This window comes from Lonchura striata, chromosome 12 (genome assembly GCF_046129695.1).
Source record: "Lonchura striata isolate bLonStr1 chromosome 12, bLonStr1.mat, whole genome shotgun sequence".
NCBI classification, from domain to species: domain Eukaryota; kingdom Metazoa; phylum Chordata; class Aves; order Passeriformes; family Estrildidae; genus Lonchura; species Lonchura striata.
In genome coordinates, this window is record NC_134614.1 from 17,056,662 (window position 1) to 17,077,698 (window position 21,037).

The window sequence follows — 21,037 nt, forward strand, 5'->3', positions numbered from 1 at the left end:
TTCACCTGTCTGCTCTGCAGAAAGCAGTGCTGGTCACAGCTGAGTAAAGACCAGCAAGCTGACAGAGAAATAATAATAAAACATAATATTTATTATTATTATTAATAATAACAAAAACTAATTCAAACTAACAAAAAATATTGCACTTGTAAAAGTTAAGGATTAAGGCTGATGTAGGAGCTGGGTGCCATGCTGCTGGGTTTTGGGGATATTTGCTGAGAAATGAGGGGTGGAGAAGTCTGAGACCATGTGGTTTTGCTCTGGCTCTGCAGGAGCAGATGTGAACAATCTTCTGGGCATTTCTGCTTCACTTCAGCCTCTGCCAGGGTCCAGTTTTTGCCAGGGTTCCTCCTCTCCTCTAAACTTTGTCACAGTTTCTTTTTCCTCTTCTTGCTGGTGCTTATTCTGTATTTCTTAGTTTCCTTGCCTGTCCAGCCTCATGTACCTCTGCCTCAGATCAGGTTTTGGGAAACCTGAAGAAGTCTCATCCCAGTCTAGAATGCCAACAGCTGCTCTGCATCTGCACTGCTTAAGCATGAAAGGTTCAGAAAAACCTTTTCCTTCTTTAAAGAATTAAGACCTCTTGTCTGCAGCTAAACCTTTTCCTCCTAAGCTGTTTTAAGAAAGGGAGAGAGAAAAATTAAGCCTGAGACCAACACGTAGCATGGAAATGTTTTTTTGTGAATAAGAGACTTGCCTTTTTTATTCCTTCCTCCTGGCTTTTTGTACCTCTCACTGGTTGTCTCAGATTAAATTAGTCTGCAGGACTGTGTTATTATCTCACTCCCCTCCTCCCTGCCATGCTGTGCTTTCTGTATCCTTACAGCTCCTTACATTGCTCAGCAGAGGCTCTTTAAAAAAAAAAAAAATTAAATAAAAGTGAGAAAAATAATTGCACAATAAATGACAAGAATTACCCTTAGTACAGAGAAGTGTCAGATACTGCTCTTCCTGCAGGATTTACACAGCAAGCAGTCATCTGATGATCCTTTCAGTAAAAGTAATATATAACATTTGTAATCTCATCTTTAAAATCACCCCCACGAGTCTGGTCCTTGGCTGTGCTTTGCTGCCTGCTTTATCTGGGAAGTTCTGGCTCAGTGGGTGTGCAACATGGTGTCCTTTTGATTGTGTGTTTTGCTTTTTAAAAGTTTGAATGAAGAAGCTTTAGATTGTCTTGGCTCATTGTGAAAATGAAATTGGCAATAACATTGTTTAATAAATTTGGGAGACTTTCAAAGCTCTTCATATTGGTATTGCAGATTTCAGTTATTCAAAGTGTAGCTGGGTACCTATCAGGCACTGCACATACGTTAATTTTGGAAATAAGCTCATTTTAAGATATTGTTTTCAATGCAGCCAAGTTCCTGTTTTCTTACAGAAAATCATGATGAAAGTCCCGAAGCTTTCCATGAGATATAAATGGACTTGGCATATAGTTATTTTCTTGTGATGTCCAATCCAAGTTCCTGTTAGATTTAAAAGAGTTTTGATCACAGATAGTTGTGTGCTGTTTACCTGCATATCTCGAGAAGCCTTTTACTCTAGTGATTTGGTTAAAATTCAGGTCTTTTTCCATTGATTTACAAACTGTATTTTTAGCAGTCCTCAAAGGGAAAATGTACAACTGAAGGCTTTTTCAAAATAATATTTATTGGCACCAGCTTGTGAAAACTGCAGTAGTTGGTGGAGATCCACTGCTGGTATCTGATTTAAGGTCTGATTTTTTTCCTTTGCTTGGTAAACTATTGTGCACAATTTAGTATTAGTCCAGACCTAGTGGTGATGACAAAGAGTATAAATAGGTCAGGCTTTTAAAGCATGTCTCCAGTTGCTCTGCCTTTGGGTCAGGTTGTGCAGAAAATGGCCCTTTATCTCATGCAAAATGTTGGGGAGATTTCTCAGCCCAAACAAAAAATATGCTGTGACTTTTCACATTGGTGTTGTGAGACACAGACCAAGAGGCAGATGTGAATGTTGTGTCAGAAGGTCAAATATGTTACCAGCTGGCTCAGATAATTGTTTTTTTTTGTTTTTTTTTTTGTGAATGTAAGGGTTGAAATACAATATTGTCCTTTCATACTGTGGAATACTTAGTATTTTAAATGCCACATTCATTGTCTTAATGGTCAACAATGAATCTGTGGTGCTTGCTATTTTTACCTTTGAGGTGTTAGAGTGAACATGTTTTTTCAAGCATTGGTGCTATAAACAAAGCATTGCTGTTGGTTTTCTGTGGGTAAAACTGCATTACTGGGGTGTTGTTTTGGATACTGTTCTTTGCTGCATCACCTGGGAGCGCTGGTGGCAGCAGCAGGTTCTTGTTCTTTCCCAAGGGAAGTTCAGTATTTGGAGGGCCTGTCTTCAGGGTCAGGATCTCTGGGGCTCTGCTTTCCTGAATGTTTATATTTCTATTTGGGTGCTCAGGTGCTGAGATGGGAGGAGGAGAAGGAGCAGCAGAAGAGAGCATTGCAGGGCTCTGGTTTACATGTGAGAGTGAGTAGGTGGCTCATGGGTCAGTTTTGCAGCATTGATTTCAGTGATTCACAGGTGCTTGCAGGTAAACACATTTGCCTTGCTGTCTTTTATTGCTTTTGGCTGCCAGTTATATCCTAGTACCTGTCAGCAAATGCTGTCCCATCAATCATATAGTTTCCAGGCTTTTCCACTTTTTGCCTCCTAGAAACTCTTCACTCAGTCTGTTCCCAGACTCCTGGACACAGTTCATGCCCATCTCGGGCACTGTAAATGGGAAACAGGAGCTGATAATAAAAGAGAGGTTTTTTATTATTTCCAACCTTGTTCTTTTTCATTTAGTAGGAACTGTATATACATACACACTGGTGGATGTGTGTATATAGATATATGTATTAAAAATATTTCTATGATAATCAGTGGATGCTCTTGTTTAGCCCGGAAATTATTCCCCTTATAGTTTTATCAACAGCAATAACTGACTTAACGTTGAAGTCTTTAAAATTATATGACTTCAAAATACCATTTTCAAAACTGTCTCAAGGTCTTAGGAACTTTAATTTCATGGCATTTAGTGTTTCAATATGCTCTTGAAGGATATGGCAGGCAGGCATTGGAATTTCAAAGTTCCTTTTTCTTTAAGCTTCATATGAAGATCTTTGTGACTCTGATTTCTAAAGCTGTGCACCATGCATCTAGATGGCAAGCGATACAAAAAAAGATATGTTTTCAAAAGTGTTATATTTTTAAAGCATAATCAATTGATTATCATCTATTTTAGCAGTTATTTTAATCCAATTATATGTATTTTTTCATTTTAATCTTTGGCATTCATTAATGAAAACTTAGAGCATTGCTTGTAGCCATGAAAAATTAGATCGAGTACACCCTGCCCTACTTAAACTGTGTATTAGCAAAGCTACTTTTTCCTTGAGAAATACTCTTTTTCACAGCTGACTATGTCTTCCCAAGTGCTTAGGAAAAAACCCTTCCTAATTGATAACCAAAAATTAATCATAGTCGGATACTTCCAGTTTGCATTCAAATAAGGTATTTCTCTGTCTAAATAAGCTTCCTTTACTTGATTATTCATATTGTAGTTCAAAATGTTTAAAAATGAAAGACAGAGTTGGATGAAATGTAGACTACTTAATACAGTGTGTATTTAATATAAAAGTTATGCATTATTCATTTTTGCAATTTGAATAACTTTGAATTTAGCATCCCTGTTCTTCATCTTTCCCTTTGATGAACAATTAATTATTAAAATATAATATTGTCAGCATATGGCACAAAAATCCTTGAAAGTGTAAAATGAGCTTCTTTCTCCTGCCATCCTTTGATGAAGGGATACCAAATTTGTGGTTTTGCAGAGCCTTTATCCAGCATCTGAAGTGATTCCATCATTGTAATTAAAAGATTACAAAAGTTAGAAATAGTTAAATTGTTAATTTTAACTGCAACATGTTTTTCTTAAATTCAAGTGCAAAACACTTTTCAAAATGTGTCTTTGCCTCCCAGCTCTTTCATGTGGAGTCATTGGCTGTTAATGCAGAGGATGTTGGCATATTCAGATGCTCTTTGGGATTCATTGTAGCGCACTGTTTCCTGAGTGCTGATATAGAGACAGCTCTGAAATAGAAATCCAGTGTCAATGTTTGTATAGTGCATTTGGAAATCAAGTCCTGTGACTAAGTTTCTAGTTTTTCTAACCAAGTTTTTCTGCATAAAAATGAGCCAATCAAATTAAATGTGACCTTTTGTTGTGATTATGACTTCTTGATTAGAATCTCTTTGAACTTTGGCCAATCACATATATTTTAGTATTTGTTATTTAAGCACACTTTTTCTCACAGTGGTGTGCTGTGATGAGGAAAAAAATGTGGATTGTTATTTGTTTATTTCCTTTTCGGAGATGCAGATGTGGTCAAAATCTACTTGGATTAGAAGGAAAGGAATTGTTCACTGAGAGGTTGCAGTATTGCTGTGACTTTAATAGAATTACTTATATTTTGGAATGCTAAAAGCTACGAAAACATCACAAACCTGTTGATACTGTGCAGAAAATAGAAGATACCTGAAGTTTATGTATCAGTGGCATCATGCAGCAACAGTGGAGTTAAAAAAGTCCCCCAATTATCAGAGTGCTGCTAAGAAGTTTAGGCAACTCCTGATATGATCAAGCCTTTTCAAGACTGTGGGATGCTGTGGAAATGAATTCTGCAGACTTCATCCTATTTGGAAGACGTGTGTGCCAATCACCAGCCCACCTGCTTCTCCCTTCTGGTGGGGTGGGGAGGGGGTGGTGGTGGGTTTGCTCAGCAACTCTGGTGAGACAGAAAAAAAGAGTTCCCTCTGCCCAAGTGTGGGCACCTGTTTGAGGCGTGCAGGATATTGAAAGTGAGGAATGGAGATGTTGGGAGAGCCCAGCCTGTCAGCCTGCCGGAGGCAGTGAGCACCTCTGCACGGGCTAAGAGGGCGCTTCAGCATCTGAGTCTACATGAATTGCAGAGGATAAATGCTCAGGGATGGCAGGGAAATTGCCTTACCTGCAGCTGTTCCCTCTTTTTGTTTGTTTCTTTTTTTTTCACCGTGTTAAATATGACCAGCTTGTCACTGTGACTTGCAGGTGAATGCTTCCAGTGCTTAGGTCTGCATTTCAGGCTGGCCAAGGAGATTATCAGAGAAAAACCGGTTTGTCCCCAGATTGCTGGACCCTGGGAAGGACTTTCTTGGATCTGGGAGAAGGGGCAGCAGTTCTGCCCGTGAGATCCATTTGTGGTGCAGTGCTGGCTGTGCTGGCAGCACCCTGGCAGTGCCAGCATGGGTGGGAGCAAGCACTGCTTGGATGTTGCTTTGGGCACCACGTTGAGCTCCAGCAGTGTCCTGTGTCCCTGCTCCTCAGCCCAGCTGCCTGGCAGCTCCCAGAGAAGTTTGGCTGAGCAGCATGGCTCTGCCTCCTCCATCTCAGCAATCCACCGAGGGTTTGACTCTGCTCCTGCATCCCTCTCTGCTGCTGGCAGAGATGGGACAGATACACTGCCTGGTGTGCTTTGGTCAGGCAGCAGCAAACAGGACCACTGGGCCTGGCTGTGTCCCACTGGGTTCTGTCTTGCTGCCATCAAGCTGGAGAGCCACGTACTGAGTGCTGGAATGCATTATTTCTGTACTGACACAAACCATGGGGTAGCAAGTGCATTTCACACCTGCACATGTCCAGAGTGTGTGTTTGGGATGGGGCTGACTAGCATTTTGGCTGCTCTTTTAATAAACCACTCGTCAGCTCTTACAGAGGGTTTGTATTTTTCATTACATATATGACAAAATATGTTGTTGCCATTACACCTTGTTAAGCTGCCTAGCGATGTGATGTCTGCTTTAAAGACACATTAAAAAAAAGTGTAATCCTGCTTGTCAATCTTCCCTGCAGAGAAGGAGACCTTTCTGGATCCCTTTGTGCTGAGGGAACTCCTGCCAACGTCGCTGGGGAGCTACTACCGCTACACAGGTTCCCTGACTACTCCTCCCTGCAGCGAGATCGTGGAGTGGATCGTTTTTCGGAAGCCTGTGCCCATTTCTTACCATCAGGTGTGTTTGTTTTGTCAGTGAAGCCCTCCTCTTCATTTGCCCTCCTCAAGACAGTGATCTCAAAACCCGCCAGTTTGATTTGGAGAACACAAATGTTTCTGTTGACAAAAAAGGAAGTGTCGTTGATTTTTTTGAATTCTCTTAAGTAATATTGTTTCTGAACAGGAGCCATCAGTCTTGAGAAGACAGTACAACATGAAACCCAGTTTCCTTTCAGTGATTTATTTCATATTGTTTTTGTTAAGATTAAATTAAGCTATGGTGTAAATAGTTACATAGAGTTCCCTTTTATTCTTTTTAATTGAAACTTTCTTTTCAAAGTAAAGTGAGTGATTTCAGTTCTGCTCAGATTTAGTAATTTGAACTAATTACATTAGAAAAGACATCTTTCCATTAATTCTCCATGCTTAACTGTTTTTATAACACAGTAAAGCTGCCATTATGTGCTCAGCGAGCTGGTGCACAAATCTTTAAAATTAGCACATAGAAGCTTTTAATGCAAATAGACACAATGTCTGGAGTTTGAAGAATTATCCTGATAAAGCATGTCTAGATGAAGTCACATGTTTGACAGTTCAGTGTATTTTGACTTTGTAAGACTGTGGTCTTTAGAAAGCCAACCTTCTGGACTTAGTCTTGCCTCTTATTCACCTGTCATAAGCCACTGAAAAAAATGTTTTTACATTACTAATTCTGTCAAGTGCACATGAACTGGGTGATCCTGACTGACAGATGTTGTGCTCAAAGGTTTCAGAAGTACAGAAGGAACCTGCTCCATGCTTTTTTTCCTGTTTTCTAGATCTCAGCGCTTCTCCCTTAGATTCTTTCATCTTTTTTTGACAGTGTTCAAAATCAGTTGCACTGCTTCAGCTGAGGCCCTCCAGAGGCTGAGGGACATGTCAGGATTCATGTCTCAGCCACCCATCCTGTTGTTATTTTGCCTGCTCCACAAAAGTGTGGTGTTCCTGCCACTGTTCAGCTCCTGGTCAGCAGGAACCCTTTTGCTGGAGGTTTTCCCTGGAGCTCTCTGGCAGTGCTGAGCACACTGTGCCCCCAGGCAGCCCCTGGTTCTGGCTGGAGCCTGGGACTCTGCACATGGTTCTGTTTGAATCAGACCCCTTGTGTTTTTCAGGCTATTTCTCTGATTGTCAAGATCATTTTGAATTCTGTCCTTGATGCAGGATACTTGCAATCCCTTGTAGCTTTTCACTACATCAATAAGTTTACTGTTTATTATTTGGTGGCTGCAAGGCCTGGCCCATGCTCAGTTTTATACCCTGTGTGCACATCAGGTGGGTCATGACTTCTTTTTTCTTTTTTAACAAATGCAAATAAAATAGTAAATATAAATTTCAGCTGTCTGTATAAAGGTACTTTATCCTGGCAGCTCCTTTCCTGTGCTGTACAAAAGTAACTGTTCCAAATCAGGCCTTTAAAATTTGGCATCGTGCTGCTCTGTGCATGTGTGTGTGGTTGAAGGGCTGGGAAGTCTGTGGGTAGACAGACTTTCATTGATACTACAACACATGTGGAATAAATAATAGTGTTCTCCCCTCCCCAGTAGCTCTAGATGTGTGTGTTTCGAGAGGCTGCCACCCTGCCTCTGCTATGATTATTATTTGTTCCTCCAACAGAAACAGTGTAACATAATCCATTGCCATAGTTTAACCTTCTTTATCACAAACCCCATGAAGCAGCCTGTAATCCCAGGGGATGACAGTGATATTGTTTAAGCTTTGTTGCTGTTCCAATTAAATTTGTGCTTTTGTGCAAAATACCTTGCTGGAAAAAGGACAGTAGTGAAGTGGTCCATTTGTGGAGGCTTCTCTATTTTATTTGCAGTCCTCCATCATCATCATCTTCCCTGATAATTAGACAACAAACCAGGACAAGCTGTGTCACCCTGCAGATGCATTGTAAAGCTAAGTGCATTCAATGACCCAAAGCATGGCATTATCTCTCGTAATGCATACCTCAGAGTAGCTCATTGTGCTCACAACAGTTTCAGTATTTTTAATTGCCATTTGTATGTCCAGCGCTTAGAAAACTACACATCAGGCTTTAATGGTTTGTAATTGCATGACTCAGAGTTTTAGATCAGGTTTCCATGTGTCTACAATAGCCTTACAAGAGCTTTTAATTTCTTTTTCTGAACAGGAGCTCTTGTACTCCTTGAAGAGCATGAATGTAGCTCCTTGACTGCATATCTTCTAATATTTTTTTTTCCTGGCAGCTATAGATAAATTAATTTCTCATTTGTCGTCGATAATATTTTTATAGTGAAAGTGAGGTTGAAATGGCTTATATATACTTCAACACATAAAAAGTGGAAGGTTAAAAATCATGTTTGAATTGGCAGTTGTTAAAATGCAATTATACCTCCCCAAGGTAGCATGGCAGGAGAAAATATTTTAAAAGTTCTCTCTGAAAGTTTAAAAATTCAATTAATGTCACAGATGTCTAAGCCTAGAGACTTGACTTCAGAGAAGGAGTTACTACCCAAGTTCCTGAGCTTTTATAAAGTCACCTTAGGCCCTGTTAACTGGCTTCATCAAAACTGCTTCCAGTGCATGGAGTGCAAAAGTATGTAAATAAGCACAAGAGTTTTAATCTGTGCTTTTATTAGAAGGGTGCAGCAGGATCATCTGTTGTGGGGGTTCTTTTTAAGACAAAAGTGTAAGTCAGTCCTTTTACCCCTTTTTTAATCCATCCTCCTATGCTTTTGAGAGGGTCATGCTACTAATTAGAAATGGGTTTTGAAATTTTTCAAGATGTTTCTTTGAAAGAATCAGAAACAGAATTGGGTTGAAAACCTGGCAATAAGGCATTCATATAAGATGCAGGGAAAAAAAATACAGTTCAAATCCCAGCATCCACACCTGCAAGCCTGGAAGCAGCACCTGAGCTCTGGAAGTGGCACCTGAGCTGCCTGCCTGCAATGGGAGCTGGTCATTGGTGGTCACCCCTCCCTGCTCATCCCCTGCTGTCCCTCTGCTGAAGTGGGCTCAGATTACTGGTTTGAAGGGAAATTAAAGAATGGTAGTGGGTGCCTCATGAGTCAGTGGATGATGCTTAACTGCTCTGTTACACACTTCTTTGGTTATTTTTATCAGTTTTATCAATTGAGGCTGCCATGATAACTTTTCCAGTTTTAAGATTTGGGGCTCACATGCTTCTCCAGAGCTTCTACAGCAGACACACCTAATGAAAAGTGTGTTAGTTTCAGTGACTTGTCATTAAGCTATGAATGTTACTCAAGTCCCTTTTTTAATTCCTGGGCCAGATTCTGTGCTCCCAAAATCCATACTATCAATATGTGTAACTGATGTGATGAAACCAATATCCTTCTCTGCTCTGTCTTGCTCAGTCTTTCCAGCAGCAACATAACTAATTCTAGTTTTTGTCCTGAATGATAACAAGGTAACAGTAAATGCTGTTACCTTGATAGCTGGGAGAAAAACATTAGCTGAAAATATTTTTTCCTTAGTTTGCTAGAATTTTTTTTTTTCTAAGAAACACTTAAGATACGAAGAAACAGAAAAGTTTTCCAATTACAGTTCTTTCTTACAGGTTAATACATTTTCTTATAAATAGCTCAGATCTGAATCCAACAGAAGAAATTTATTCCCAGAGGAGTATATGCTAGCTGTGCCTAAAAGTGCTGCACGAGCTGGCTGTGAAGCTTAGCCTGGCAACTAAACTTCGTAAGGTATTCAGAGATAAGGAAATATTGCCTTATCCAGGAGAAAGCTCTCGGTGTGGAATGACCTGGAAGCACTTTTTGGGGCGACACTGTGAAACAAAACGATGCCAGCGGTGAGGAGGGTTTGGCACGGCTGTGTCACACACAAAAGGGATCTTAAGGACAAATATTTCTTTGCCAGTGACAGATGTCCACAGGTTCTAGAAGGCCTTCTCCCATGTTGGGCAGGATAAGCCCTGTGCTGAGATAAGGTGGCTGGCAATAATTTCAGTGGGCAGTCTGACTTCCCATGTGCTTTTATCAGTCTTGGCATCAACATTTTACTTCCTTCCATTTTGCTGTCTTATCAGCCACCCAGATTTCATGACATTGTTTTTCTAATTAACATCCCTTCTCTCCCCTGCCATGATGGCTGCAACCAGCTGGAGGCATTTTACTCCATCTTCACCACTGAGCAGCAGGACCACGTCAAGTCTGTGGAGTACCTGAGGAATAACTTCCGACCACAGCAACGCCTGAATAACAGGAAGGTATCCAAGTCTGCTGTGAAGGATGCTTGGAACCAAGATATGACAGACATCTTGGAAAATCCACTTGGCACAGAAGCTTCCAAAGGTAGATTATGCTTTAGAATTTTGCACTTGACTAATAGGAGAATTTTTTCTGTCTACTTTGTCATCAAATGGTGTCAAGAACAGCTGTGAGCTACCAAAGAAATAATGTAGGTTGTGCAGGCATTCCTTGTTGGTAAGTGTCAATAAATTAACTAATTCTGCTTATGCTGCAAATATCTGTAGAATTTGCTGTCACAAGGTGTCATGACAATACAGCCTTAGAATATGTGGGTCTCAAAGCCACAAAATATGAATCTCAAACTGGCAATGTCCCTGGTTCTGCAAATTGGCTGTCGGGTCGTGGAGATGCCAGACAAAAAGGGAAAAGCAAAGGGCCAAGGTCAGAGGTAAAATTTCAGCCCCATTAACAATGGGGCATTGGGTATTTGAATGGAAATAGAGTGCCCAGATGTGGTTATGGGTTTCATTTCTCCAGTAACAAGTCTTCTGAAAAACTGCCGACCTTTTAATTCAACATTTGTATCAGTCTGTTGGTAATGGTGACAGGAGGAAAATAATCTCTTCCTTTTAGGCAGGTGATTTTCTAACATCTTGCTGAAGTGTTTCATGTGCCTTTTTGTAGAGCAGCTGGTGCTTGCTTCTGTCAGACACCAGCTAATGAGCTGGAGGGAGGTTCCTGTCACACTGGCACAGGCAGCCCTGGCTAGAGGAGCACATCAGAAATCCTGAGAGAAATGTGTTTTGGATAAAATAAGACTAGAAATAAATATAATTTACTACTTTTATTTGCCTTTATTTTACCAACTGCTGTTATTTATAGGTAGAAGAAATCACATGTACTTTTCAATCTTCAGTCTTGCGAAGTGCTTGGTGTTTAACCTCTACTTCACCAGTAGAGGTAAAGAATAGAGGGGCAGTTTGACAGAAGGAAACAGCTAAGCAGATTTACAAGCTTCCCTTTTTTTACCTGGCATTTTCACCTGGCCAGGCACAGAAAGTGCAGATTTTAGAGGATGTGAATCACAAAAACAGCTGCGTTCAGCAACCTCACCTTCCCAAGAGAGTGCTGGGAGAGTGTATTTCTCAGGACTCATTATTCTCTGAGCGTGTTTATCTATATATATATAAAATATACACATACACAAACCTCATGTACAAGGCAGCCTTGGGACAGGGAATTTGCATCAGAAGTGAGAAGGAGATCTTAGGAACAAAGAAACTCTGCTACGCTCGGATGCTCTGGCCTGTAGTTTTCAATCAGTGTTGTAACAGCAACATGTGTCAGTAATTTCTTCAGTTATATTCTCTGTACATATTATTTACCCAGAACAGTGATGAAAGTTAATGAGTTACATTGTGACTAGTTTTTATTTTGAGTGTAGCCAAGGTACAATGGTACAACATTCAAGGAGATTTAACTGCTTTGGCCACATGCCTGCATATTCCTCATCTTGCTGGATTGTTTTTAAGATTATAAAGAATCTTGGGGTGGTTTTCAGCACCATAGTAAATAACTGAAACCTACAATTTTGTCAAGAGCATTACAAACACTAAGGTCTCTAGTTAATGGGCTGATCTTGAATTTGGAGCTGTCAAGACCAAAGGAGCACCTTGAATAACCAGAAAGATTCACCATGACTTTGATCTTTAGGAACCAAGCACACGTGGCTTAGTTATCATGAGGTGAGCCAGCACAACCATTAGTCCATGTTTATGTGGTTTGGTTCCTGGGCAGGTTTGGTTTCCTGAGCAGGTTCTTTCTGTGTCCTCTGCCATTATGTTCAAGTACCCCAATGCTCTGTGTCTGTGCCTGCCTGGGAATTTGAATCTGTGACATGAGAGACCCTCAGGTGAGGAGCATACATTTCTCATGGTCTGACAACATTCAGTGTGCCATCTAATGGCAGGGATGAGGCTGGAGTTGGTGACTTCTTCCTCCCCCTCAGCTTTTGCTCTAGGAGGCTAATGGCTGGGCAGCCAGTTGTTTTGTACCAGCTCTGTTAGCCTGTCACTTTCTGGGTTATGTGCACATCGGGGGATACTGAAAATAGGTCCATTTTTTCCATGAACTTAAGATAAATAGGTTGGTGCAGTGTTGCTAACACAAAATGTAGTATATCCTCCAAAGGTTACAGGGATGAGATATAGCTGTTCAGAAATATAACAACGTGGATGTTTCTGGTCCCTTTTTTGACAAAGGTGAGCAGCAATGATGTGCCCGGTCCACTGCACATTCTGAACCACTGACATATAAATAAAATGAGTTGAAGTCATAATACTTGAGTGAAAGCAAAACCTGTTGTTTATTCAGCTAGTAAATATAGTGCCACTTTATACAATGTCATTCATGCAAAAGGACTGAGGAACAGAGTGCATCAAGTGCTTTCCAGCCAGACAGTCTTGCATACAAGTATAGAAGAGTGAAAGGTTAGCATTACAAATTTCTTTTATGCAGATTCTTCTGCATACCTCCTGGTTGCACCTCAGTGCTTTCCATATTGCATTAGGCAATGTGACCAATGGCTGTCACATGTTGACTCTTGTCTGCCCTCCCTGTTCCTGATTTGTGTGTTGGAGAAAAAGGCATGGTCATGAAAATGTGTCTTTTACTTGCTGCAAGGTGATATGGTTTGTGATGGTCTTCAGCTCTGCAGGGTAAGTTTGGGTATGTTTGTCGGTGTGAATTTTTGCAATTTGTTTCCTCTGTCACACTCGATTAAGTCTGTGGGCAGTATTGCTAATTTGGAAAACAGCATAGCATTCATTATGTAAGCCTTTCTTATTTTGGAGGAAAATGTGCCCAGAACAATTTGCGTAATGTTGAGAACAATTTTCAGAATTCCCCGGTGAATGGGGAATTTCAGATCAACACAAAGCAGTGGTCCATTGGCAAATGTGCCATTTTGAACAGTTTGAGACCAAAAAGGAATGTCTTTTCTCTCAGCTATTAAAGCTATCTCAGGTCACAGAACTGTGAGCAGTAGCATAACCTGCAGATACACTGGAGGAAAACTTTGTCACTCTATACCAGTCCTCTGAGTATTTCCTTAGCAAAGCCCCAAAAGTGGTGGCATTTGGTAACCAAAAGGTCTTCTGGGAAAGACTGTTTTAGGTCAGTGCTCTTGGATCCAGTTTGTTCACCAGTGTGAATGTTACCAGCCTTCTGCTTTGCAGTTACTCTCCTCTCCTTTCTCTTGTTTTAGTTTGAAAGAGGCAATGAAGAGAGAGGCATTGTTTTCAATCATCAGAATACAAGATGGTGAAATACTTCAGCTTATTTGGACTAATTTTTCACTTACAAGTGAAAACTCCAGATTTTCTTTTGTGTCAGAGTTTAACAAGAAGAGTTTTCCTTTATTCCATTATCTCATTGCTTCCTCCTATTGGCAAAAACTAATTTAAAACAGTTCTCTTGAGGACTGCTTGTATGCCTAGAATAAAAGCATATGCATAAGACCTTTGCTGAATCAGAGCCCAGGAGCTGAGCTTAATTTTTAAGTTGACCCTGGAGCTATTTCAAAAAACCATACAGATGATGTTTAAAGATTTTATTTCTGAAATACACCATCCAGGTTAAATACTGTTCAGTTATGTAATTTTAACAGCTGGTGGGTTGATAATAAACCCTTGTACAGTGATACTTTTTAAGAAGATGAAACTTTCAGAGATCCAAGCTATACAGTGGATCATACTGTTAAATGTGGCAGTTCATCATTTAACATGAGGACTCAGCCATATTACAATACTAATTTATGTAAAGTTTTGAAAAGTTAGAGATTCTCTGTACAGACATTCTAAGCCAAGAATGCATTTGTAACGGATTAATCAGATAGTGTAATTATCAGTGCCTGTGGCAGTGTCTGACTTTTTGGACAAGACAATCTCTGTTAAAATTGCTTCCTTTCTTCTCTGGCCTGTCCTCTGTGGCTCAGAACTGTGTTGCTCTGTCACATCATATATTGTGCTCCTGCAGCTCCTGGGCTGCTTTCAAGCAGCTCAGTAGAGGGATTGCTAATTATTTATTGCTTTAATAGTGCACATTGCTCTTCAGGGACAAACAGAATTCTTACATAGAAGTCTATCCAGTTCAAAGATCTGGGTCTGCCAGGGATTCTTACTACTTTCACATGTTGTCCCATCAAGCAGAGCTATGTTTACAAAACATTACCTGCTTTAGTAAAGGTGTAGGCATGGAAACTCAGGAGGAAAAGGTGTTTCATTTCCTTGTCTCAGGAAGTACCCCATGTGCAACAATACTTGCCCATTTTATTTTGCTGCTGATTTCATCTAATGTTGTTTCTTTATATTTTTTTTAACACTCAAACAAACCCTTTAACCTTTCTACTCATTAAATGTGCTGCATGCCTTACAACACTTAAACAAGCATCCCATGTGAGGGGCTCTTGACATCAGAGTTTACTTTCACAGATGCCTGATTACTTTCCCAAAGGTGTCTGATTACTCTTTGCTGGAGTCTCAAATGATGCTGTTTCCCATCAGTGGGATTTCGCCTCAAAGTACCATCTGTAATTATGATCCTAGGCTAAGTTAAATAATGAGCAGTCATAAATTCACTCCAGTAAAATTTAGCTTTGGACTCTAAATTAACATCTGGGACATTTCTCTAGTACTGTACAAGTGATAGTTTTCCTTACTGGTTTTTGTTATGTGGTAATAATTCACAGTTTGGAAGTCCTTTTAACTTAATGCCATTAAAACATGGATAGAAGATACTTGGATTTTCCTCCCTGCAAGCCTTGTGCTGGAAGCATTGCTCAGGCCAGAGGCCTGCAGCCAAAGGCACTGCACTGCTCAAGCAAAGCAGTAAAAAAAGTTTTTATTCACCATTTCATGGCTCCTGTTGTCAGAAATGAGGCTACACCCATCTGTAAAGGTGTTGCATTTCTGCAGAGCATTGGAGTGCACCTCCCATGCAGCAGCATCCAAAGGTGCAGAGATTCAGTGCACTGACATCAACACTTTGAGGCAGATAGTCTAGAGCATTGGCAGCAGTGTTTCTGAATGAGAACAAGCTATTTGTCTCATTTATAGCCTTTGTTATTACTCCCAGTAATTTGGTTTTGCTTTCTAAATGCCCATGTTTTATGAAAACTGTCTCAAAACAACTTTGCAGTCTCTTCATGCCCTCAGGTTCTCTCTGGGAGTCCAGAAGGAGTCTTAGGCAGAGAAGTTTTACTCTTGTAGAATGTCATTTTTATGTTTTAGTGAAACCTAAAATATTCAAAATACTCTATAGTAATATGTAACACATCCAAAACAACAACAAAGTGAAGGTGAATTTAAAATGATTCATTATTGAAAATTTAACTCAGGATGGCTAAAGCAAAATTTAGCTATTTATTTTATTTAAATATCAGAGGGGAAATGGAAGGGAAACAAACAAAAAACTTTTAAAGTTAATTTACAGTATGTTTACCATTAGCATTGATTCTTTTTGTCCTTTGAAAGAATCTTGGAAGATTTCTTCATGGATTAATAACTCCTCATTTTCTTAGACAACTGGGCTTCTCCTATTTGCTTTTTGATTTTGCTATGGAAGTTATAATTTCCCAGTTCTATTCCACTCTAATCAGGTCAGCACCCCACTAGGTGTGGTGCAAATGAATTCATGTCTCATCATTAGGACTTCTGCTGGTGTAGCAGCCTGGCTTGGTCACACTTGTGAGTGGTGACCTTGTCCTGCTCATTGCTTGTCCTGCATCTTTGTGCTGCAGACCTGCCACTGCCGTAGTGCTCCAGGTAAAGGTACTCACCTGCAGCTGCAAGAGTCTCTTTTTGAACCTCAAGTGGCTGCTGAATGCACATTTTAGGCAGAAATCAGTGTGTTCCTTCTGCATATTGCATCCCTTCCACCTCAGCCCCGTCTTGCTCTGCAGCGCTGGCTGGGTCCTCGTGTATGCAGTTGTCTTGGAGAGTGTCCTGCAAAAGCAGGAAAGGAGACACTTCTGCCTTCCAGACAGTTTCAGGTCTGGTGAAACACAAAGCTTTTCATTAATAAAACTGACCCATTTTGAGGAGGAATCAGATACAAAAAGATGTGGTACTCAAACCTGACATAGCTCTCATGCTTCCCTTGCAATGGCTCTATTCTGTGAGGTTCTATTTTACACCTGTAGTAACTTCTGTGTGGTTGTAATGTGAGGAGTGTGTGTGTGTTTCTGGGCCTGAATGTAGTGAACAATTTATCAATAGATTTATTAGTAAGCACTAGGTCACTACTTACACTTCTTCAGAGATTATAAAGGTCCAAACCAACAGAGCAAGAGGAATTCCATGTGAAAGTGTAGGTGTGGTTTGGGTTCACAGCTGCCACTAAACCTGGAATAGCTGAGCTTGATGATTTATTCCATTTACACCTGGAGGGAATTCCTTTCTGCACTGCCTACCTGCTGGCCCAGCTGTTCAGCCCACAGAAGTACTAATTTTAGTTTGAACCATGAGTCCCTGCAGCTCATCCTTTAAAAAGCATCCAGAAACTATGAAAGCTGCTTTCCTTATTTAATTTTGGGCATCCCACAGACATGTATTGGGAGACTCTACCAGCCCTATTGCTGTGTCCTTCCTATGCTGCCCAAGCTAAACAGCCCTCACTAGAACATTGGAAAGGTCAGCTTGGCTAACACCTCAAACATGTGTCCTTCTGGCAGGAAATCCTTCTTTCTCCCCATTGATGCTGTTTGTGCCACTGAATGTGATCACACGTGTGGCACAAACACACTGTGTAAATAAGGGCACAGGTGTACATTTGAAACACGAGTCACCCTCTGTGTGCACACCTGGATGTGTGCAATACAAACACAAAACTTGCAGGGCAGGTCCTTGGTGGACACCAGTTTAGCCCAGCAGGGCATCCGATCTGCCCTGCTGAGGACTCAGACCACAACTGTAGAAACAGGATTTGTGAAAGATGTGAGATACTTAGGTGCAAACACACAGGCCATGCCTTTCAGTAAAACAGGATCTGTTGCTGTGATGCCATGGAAATTTAGGTGCTAAAAAGACATACAGGTATTAATCCAAATGCTGGTTGTGTGTGCACTTTGGGAAATGGGCCAGCAACAGAGGGGCAAACCCCAGCTTGTCCAGATGCTCTCTGTCAGAGGGACCCATGTGCCCATTTGCTTATGAGGTTATTTCACAGGGCTCATAAAACAAGTGTGGGGTCTGTGCCTCACACCTCAAGAAACAGCCCTGTCTGTTTGAAGCAGAGTGGAAGGTAAGAGCAGGGAAGATAAATAGTCTGTCTCCTAGCTACATTCTGCCTGTGGATTGAAGTAGATCAACACAAATATTTGTGTGTACAGCATGCTCTGGAGCCTGCCAATGCCTGCTGGCAAAGTGCAGGCAAAGGTAAAGGAAAAATGTGTGCTACTCTTTAAAGCAATTATCCTTATGTATTAATAATGTCATTTATAAGCACTCTGAGAAGTCAACAATGTACACTAAAGCAAAGCTGAAAAACTGCAAACATTTAGCAAAAGAAGAGGGAAAATGTTATAAGTATGCCTCTTAGCCCTTTCTGATATATTTAAGCCTGTGTTGTCTCTGCATATGATCTTCATAGTTTATTTGTTATCCTTTGGGAGCACAGCCCTTGCTGAACTCTGGGATTGAATCTGACAGCCCAAAGCATGCTCTTGTTTATTATGGATTGGGAGTCTCTTCCTGAGCACCTCCACTGAGTCACACCAGTTCAATTACTGAATCTGCCCCTCTATCACTTCCCTCACCATGGCACTGAAAGCAAGTGAGAGTTTTCTCACTGTAGCATAACCCATATTTTTGCATTTCAGGGTTTATTTGAAGTTTTGAGGATCTAATAATGAGAAGGAATATATATGTGTGTTTATATAGGTATAAATGTAGTTGAAAGTATTTTTCTTCCCTTTCCTCGCGGTGACATTGCTTTGCTCTTGTCTGCAGCTGGATTCCTGGGGTGACAGGGCTGAATGAACTTGGTGCAGTGTTTTGGCAGTAGCACAGGCACTGACCACAGCTTGCAGGCACTCTGAAATCATCTGGGATGCCTGTGGCTGAGTTGGGTATCATTACAGCAGAAGTGGTGCATCTGACCTGCAGGACTGGCCCTGGCTCCTGCAGGGCTGGAGCAGAGGGGAAGGAAGCACCCTCTCTCCCCCAGGAACTTGGCCACCAAAGTGTTGCCCCTATGGCAAAGAAAGCCATGAAACCCCCATACTGACCTCTCAGTTTCTCTTGTACTGAGCATGGGGGAAGAAATGTCCCAACTCCCTTCCTTTGTGTTCCTGTTTTGTAAGGGAGGGACTGTTCCCTGCCACTCATCCTGTTGAATGAATCATCCTGCATATCCAGACTAGTAAGAAAAAGAAGTGAGGCCTCTCTCACCTTACAGCCAGGAGCTGCCTCCCAGAGCCACTGAGTTACCACTTAGTTACCACTGAGCAGCTCTGAGCCAGTAACATGCTATGGGCACATCCTGATGCTGGTGTTTCCCCTTCCAGCTATGAATTGCCTTAGAAGATGCCCATATCCCCACAAGGGATTCAGGATCTCACTGTCACGTTGCTTTTTTGTGCTGAAAATTGTAGTGGCTTCAGCACACAACGTGTATCCCATGGCACCAAGGAGAGGAACAGCAGTTTTGCATTGCTGAGACATTCAGCAGGAGGTAGAGAGTGGGATTTTTCAAAGGAGGGCATAGCACAGCTAGAAATAACTGCCTTTAAAGTGGTGACATTTTTATGCATGGACAAGCTAACTTAGAACAATTTTAGAGGATTTTATAAATCCCGCTGAGCCCAGTGCAACTAGATTCATCATGTGAAGACCTGTTTTACAGGGAGAAAGTCTACAAGCCATAACTGAATACACATTTCTTGCACTCTCACAAAGTTTCCCTAAATAGGTCTTTTCATAACCACAGGTAGCATATGCAAAAAGTATGATGAAACCCAGAAAGTTTGGTTGGTGTTGCATTTCTGTCTTTGAAAGAGAAATGCAGGCTGCTTTTAAGGAACAATATTAATTTTTAAAAGCTGCCATATTCTCTTACATGCCATTTCTGCATTCATGGGTGTGTCTTAGTATCAGCAATTAATTTTTGCAAAGCAACAGGCCCCTTTTTTTGTCTTTCCACTCACTGAAATGGAGCTGCCAGGAGCTTTTGGATTAAGCTTTATCAGGCTTTCAGTTAGGAAAGCCTTGTGGAGGTTACGTAGCCAAATACAACATACAAATCAAATTATGGGAGAGATGAATGCAGAGTTGTTAAATTAATTTTGTTTGTTCCAGCCCACTGGAATGTTTTTAACATGGAGAAAATCATTCTCTGCTGTATGGCTGGCCTGCCCAGTGCTTATGACTGTGTCAGCATGCTGCATTCGTCTGCCAGTGGTAAACAGGTTTTGTCCAGGCTTGAGTGAGCCCTGGAAGATGAGGCTGGCCAAGATGCTGGATTCCCCCTGCCTTCCCCAGTGGCAGATCTGCAGAGAGAAGCCTGGGTGAAACTGCTGGGCAGCCCCACACATGGCCAGCAGCTGGGAGAGCCTCTGAGGCTGCCTGAGCTGGGTCAGAGTGGATCCTCCAGATGCACCTGTGCAATGATCCTGCTTCTTCAGGACTTTTCCAGAAGGCAGGAGCTGCCTTGTTTGCCAGATTCTCCCAGTTCAGGTCATCCCTGACAGGAAGGTGAGGGTGTTTTTTCTCTCCAAGAGGTCCAGGGCATGCCTGTGCCTGCAGTGGGGCATGACCATGGTACTGCCAAGGCTCTTGCTCATTTGGTGCCTCTGAGATGTGGCCTGGTTGCCCCAGCTGGGAGTTTCTGTCTCCACAACTCTTGGCATGGGGCTGCTAGCCCAGGACACAGTGGCTTTGGTGTCCTGCCAGACCTATGCAGGTATCTGCTCAGGACTGCACACACCACAGAAAGGCATCCTGAAAGCCCCCCCAATATTTTAATATCCCTCAGGACCTGAATTTTAAACAGAGCATTCGTAATATTTTTTTTCTAAAATTAGCTGAGATGCTATTTCAGTGTGAAATAATGCTGGTTGTTGGTTTTGGGTTTGTTTGTTGGTTTCTTTTTTTCTTTTCCTCTAGAAATCATGAATTCACAAGCTTTTTTTTTTTTTTTTTTTTTTTTTTTTTTTTTCTTATTATTAAGCCTGGCTTTGTTAAAAAAAAAAAGCTTGTGCTTCTCTTTAGTGTGTCCTGATTAAACTTCCCCTTACATGTCCCAACCTCTTCCTGCATTTCTATCTCTTCTTCAGCTGCACATTTTGCAAAATCAGTAGAGGTCCTTTAGCCTGTGATTCTTTTAATCTTCTTTGAAAAATCCAAGGCACGGAGAGTACTGAAAAAAAAAAATTAGATCTCTGGGAAATGCTAGTTGTTTTATAGATGGTCAAATCATTGGACTATTTTTCCTTGCCTTTCAGACATTCACTATGTTATTACGTATCACATTAATTAAATCATCACATTGAATTATAGGATCAAATGTTTCTTTATTCCATTGTATCCTAAGAAGGTTTAGTTAAATTAATAAAACCATATGTTTCATTTTATTTAAAAAATATATTTCTTTTTTGCCCATTCATAAGCTTTTTTAAAAAAATGCAGTTGAACAGAAAAGGTTGGTTAACACTAAATTACTTCAGGTTTTCCAGATACTGCTCTTTGCCTTGGAGTAAATTGA

At 41.0% G+C, this 21,037-nt stretch overlaps 1 protein-coding gene across 1 annotated transcript in view; it reads left to right on the forward strand.

The window, feature by feature from the left end:
• Positions 1 to 21,037, forward strand: part of PTPRG (protein tyrosine phosphatase receptor type G) — a 391,106-nt gene that overhangs the window by 286,276 nt on the left and 83,793 nt on the right. Inside the window, exons 7-8 of the mRNA XM_021537228.3 lie at positions 5,906 to 6,063; positions 10,189 to 10,381. Of these exons, the coding sequence (XP_021392903.3) occupies positions 5,906 to 6,063; positions 10,189 to 10,381 (351 nt within the window). The remainder of the gene's footprint in view (positions 1 to 5,905; positions 6,064 to 10,188; positions 10,382 to 21,037) is intronic.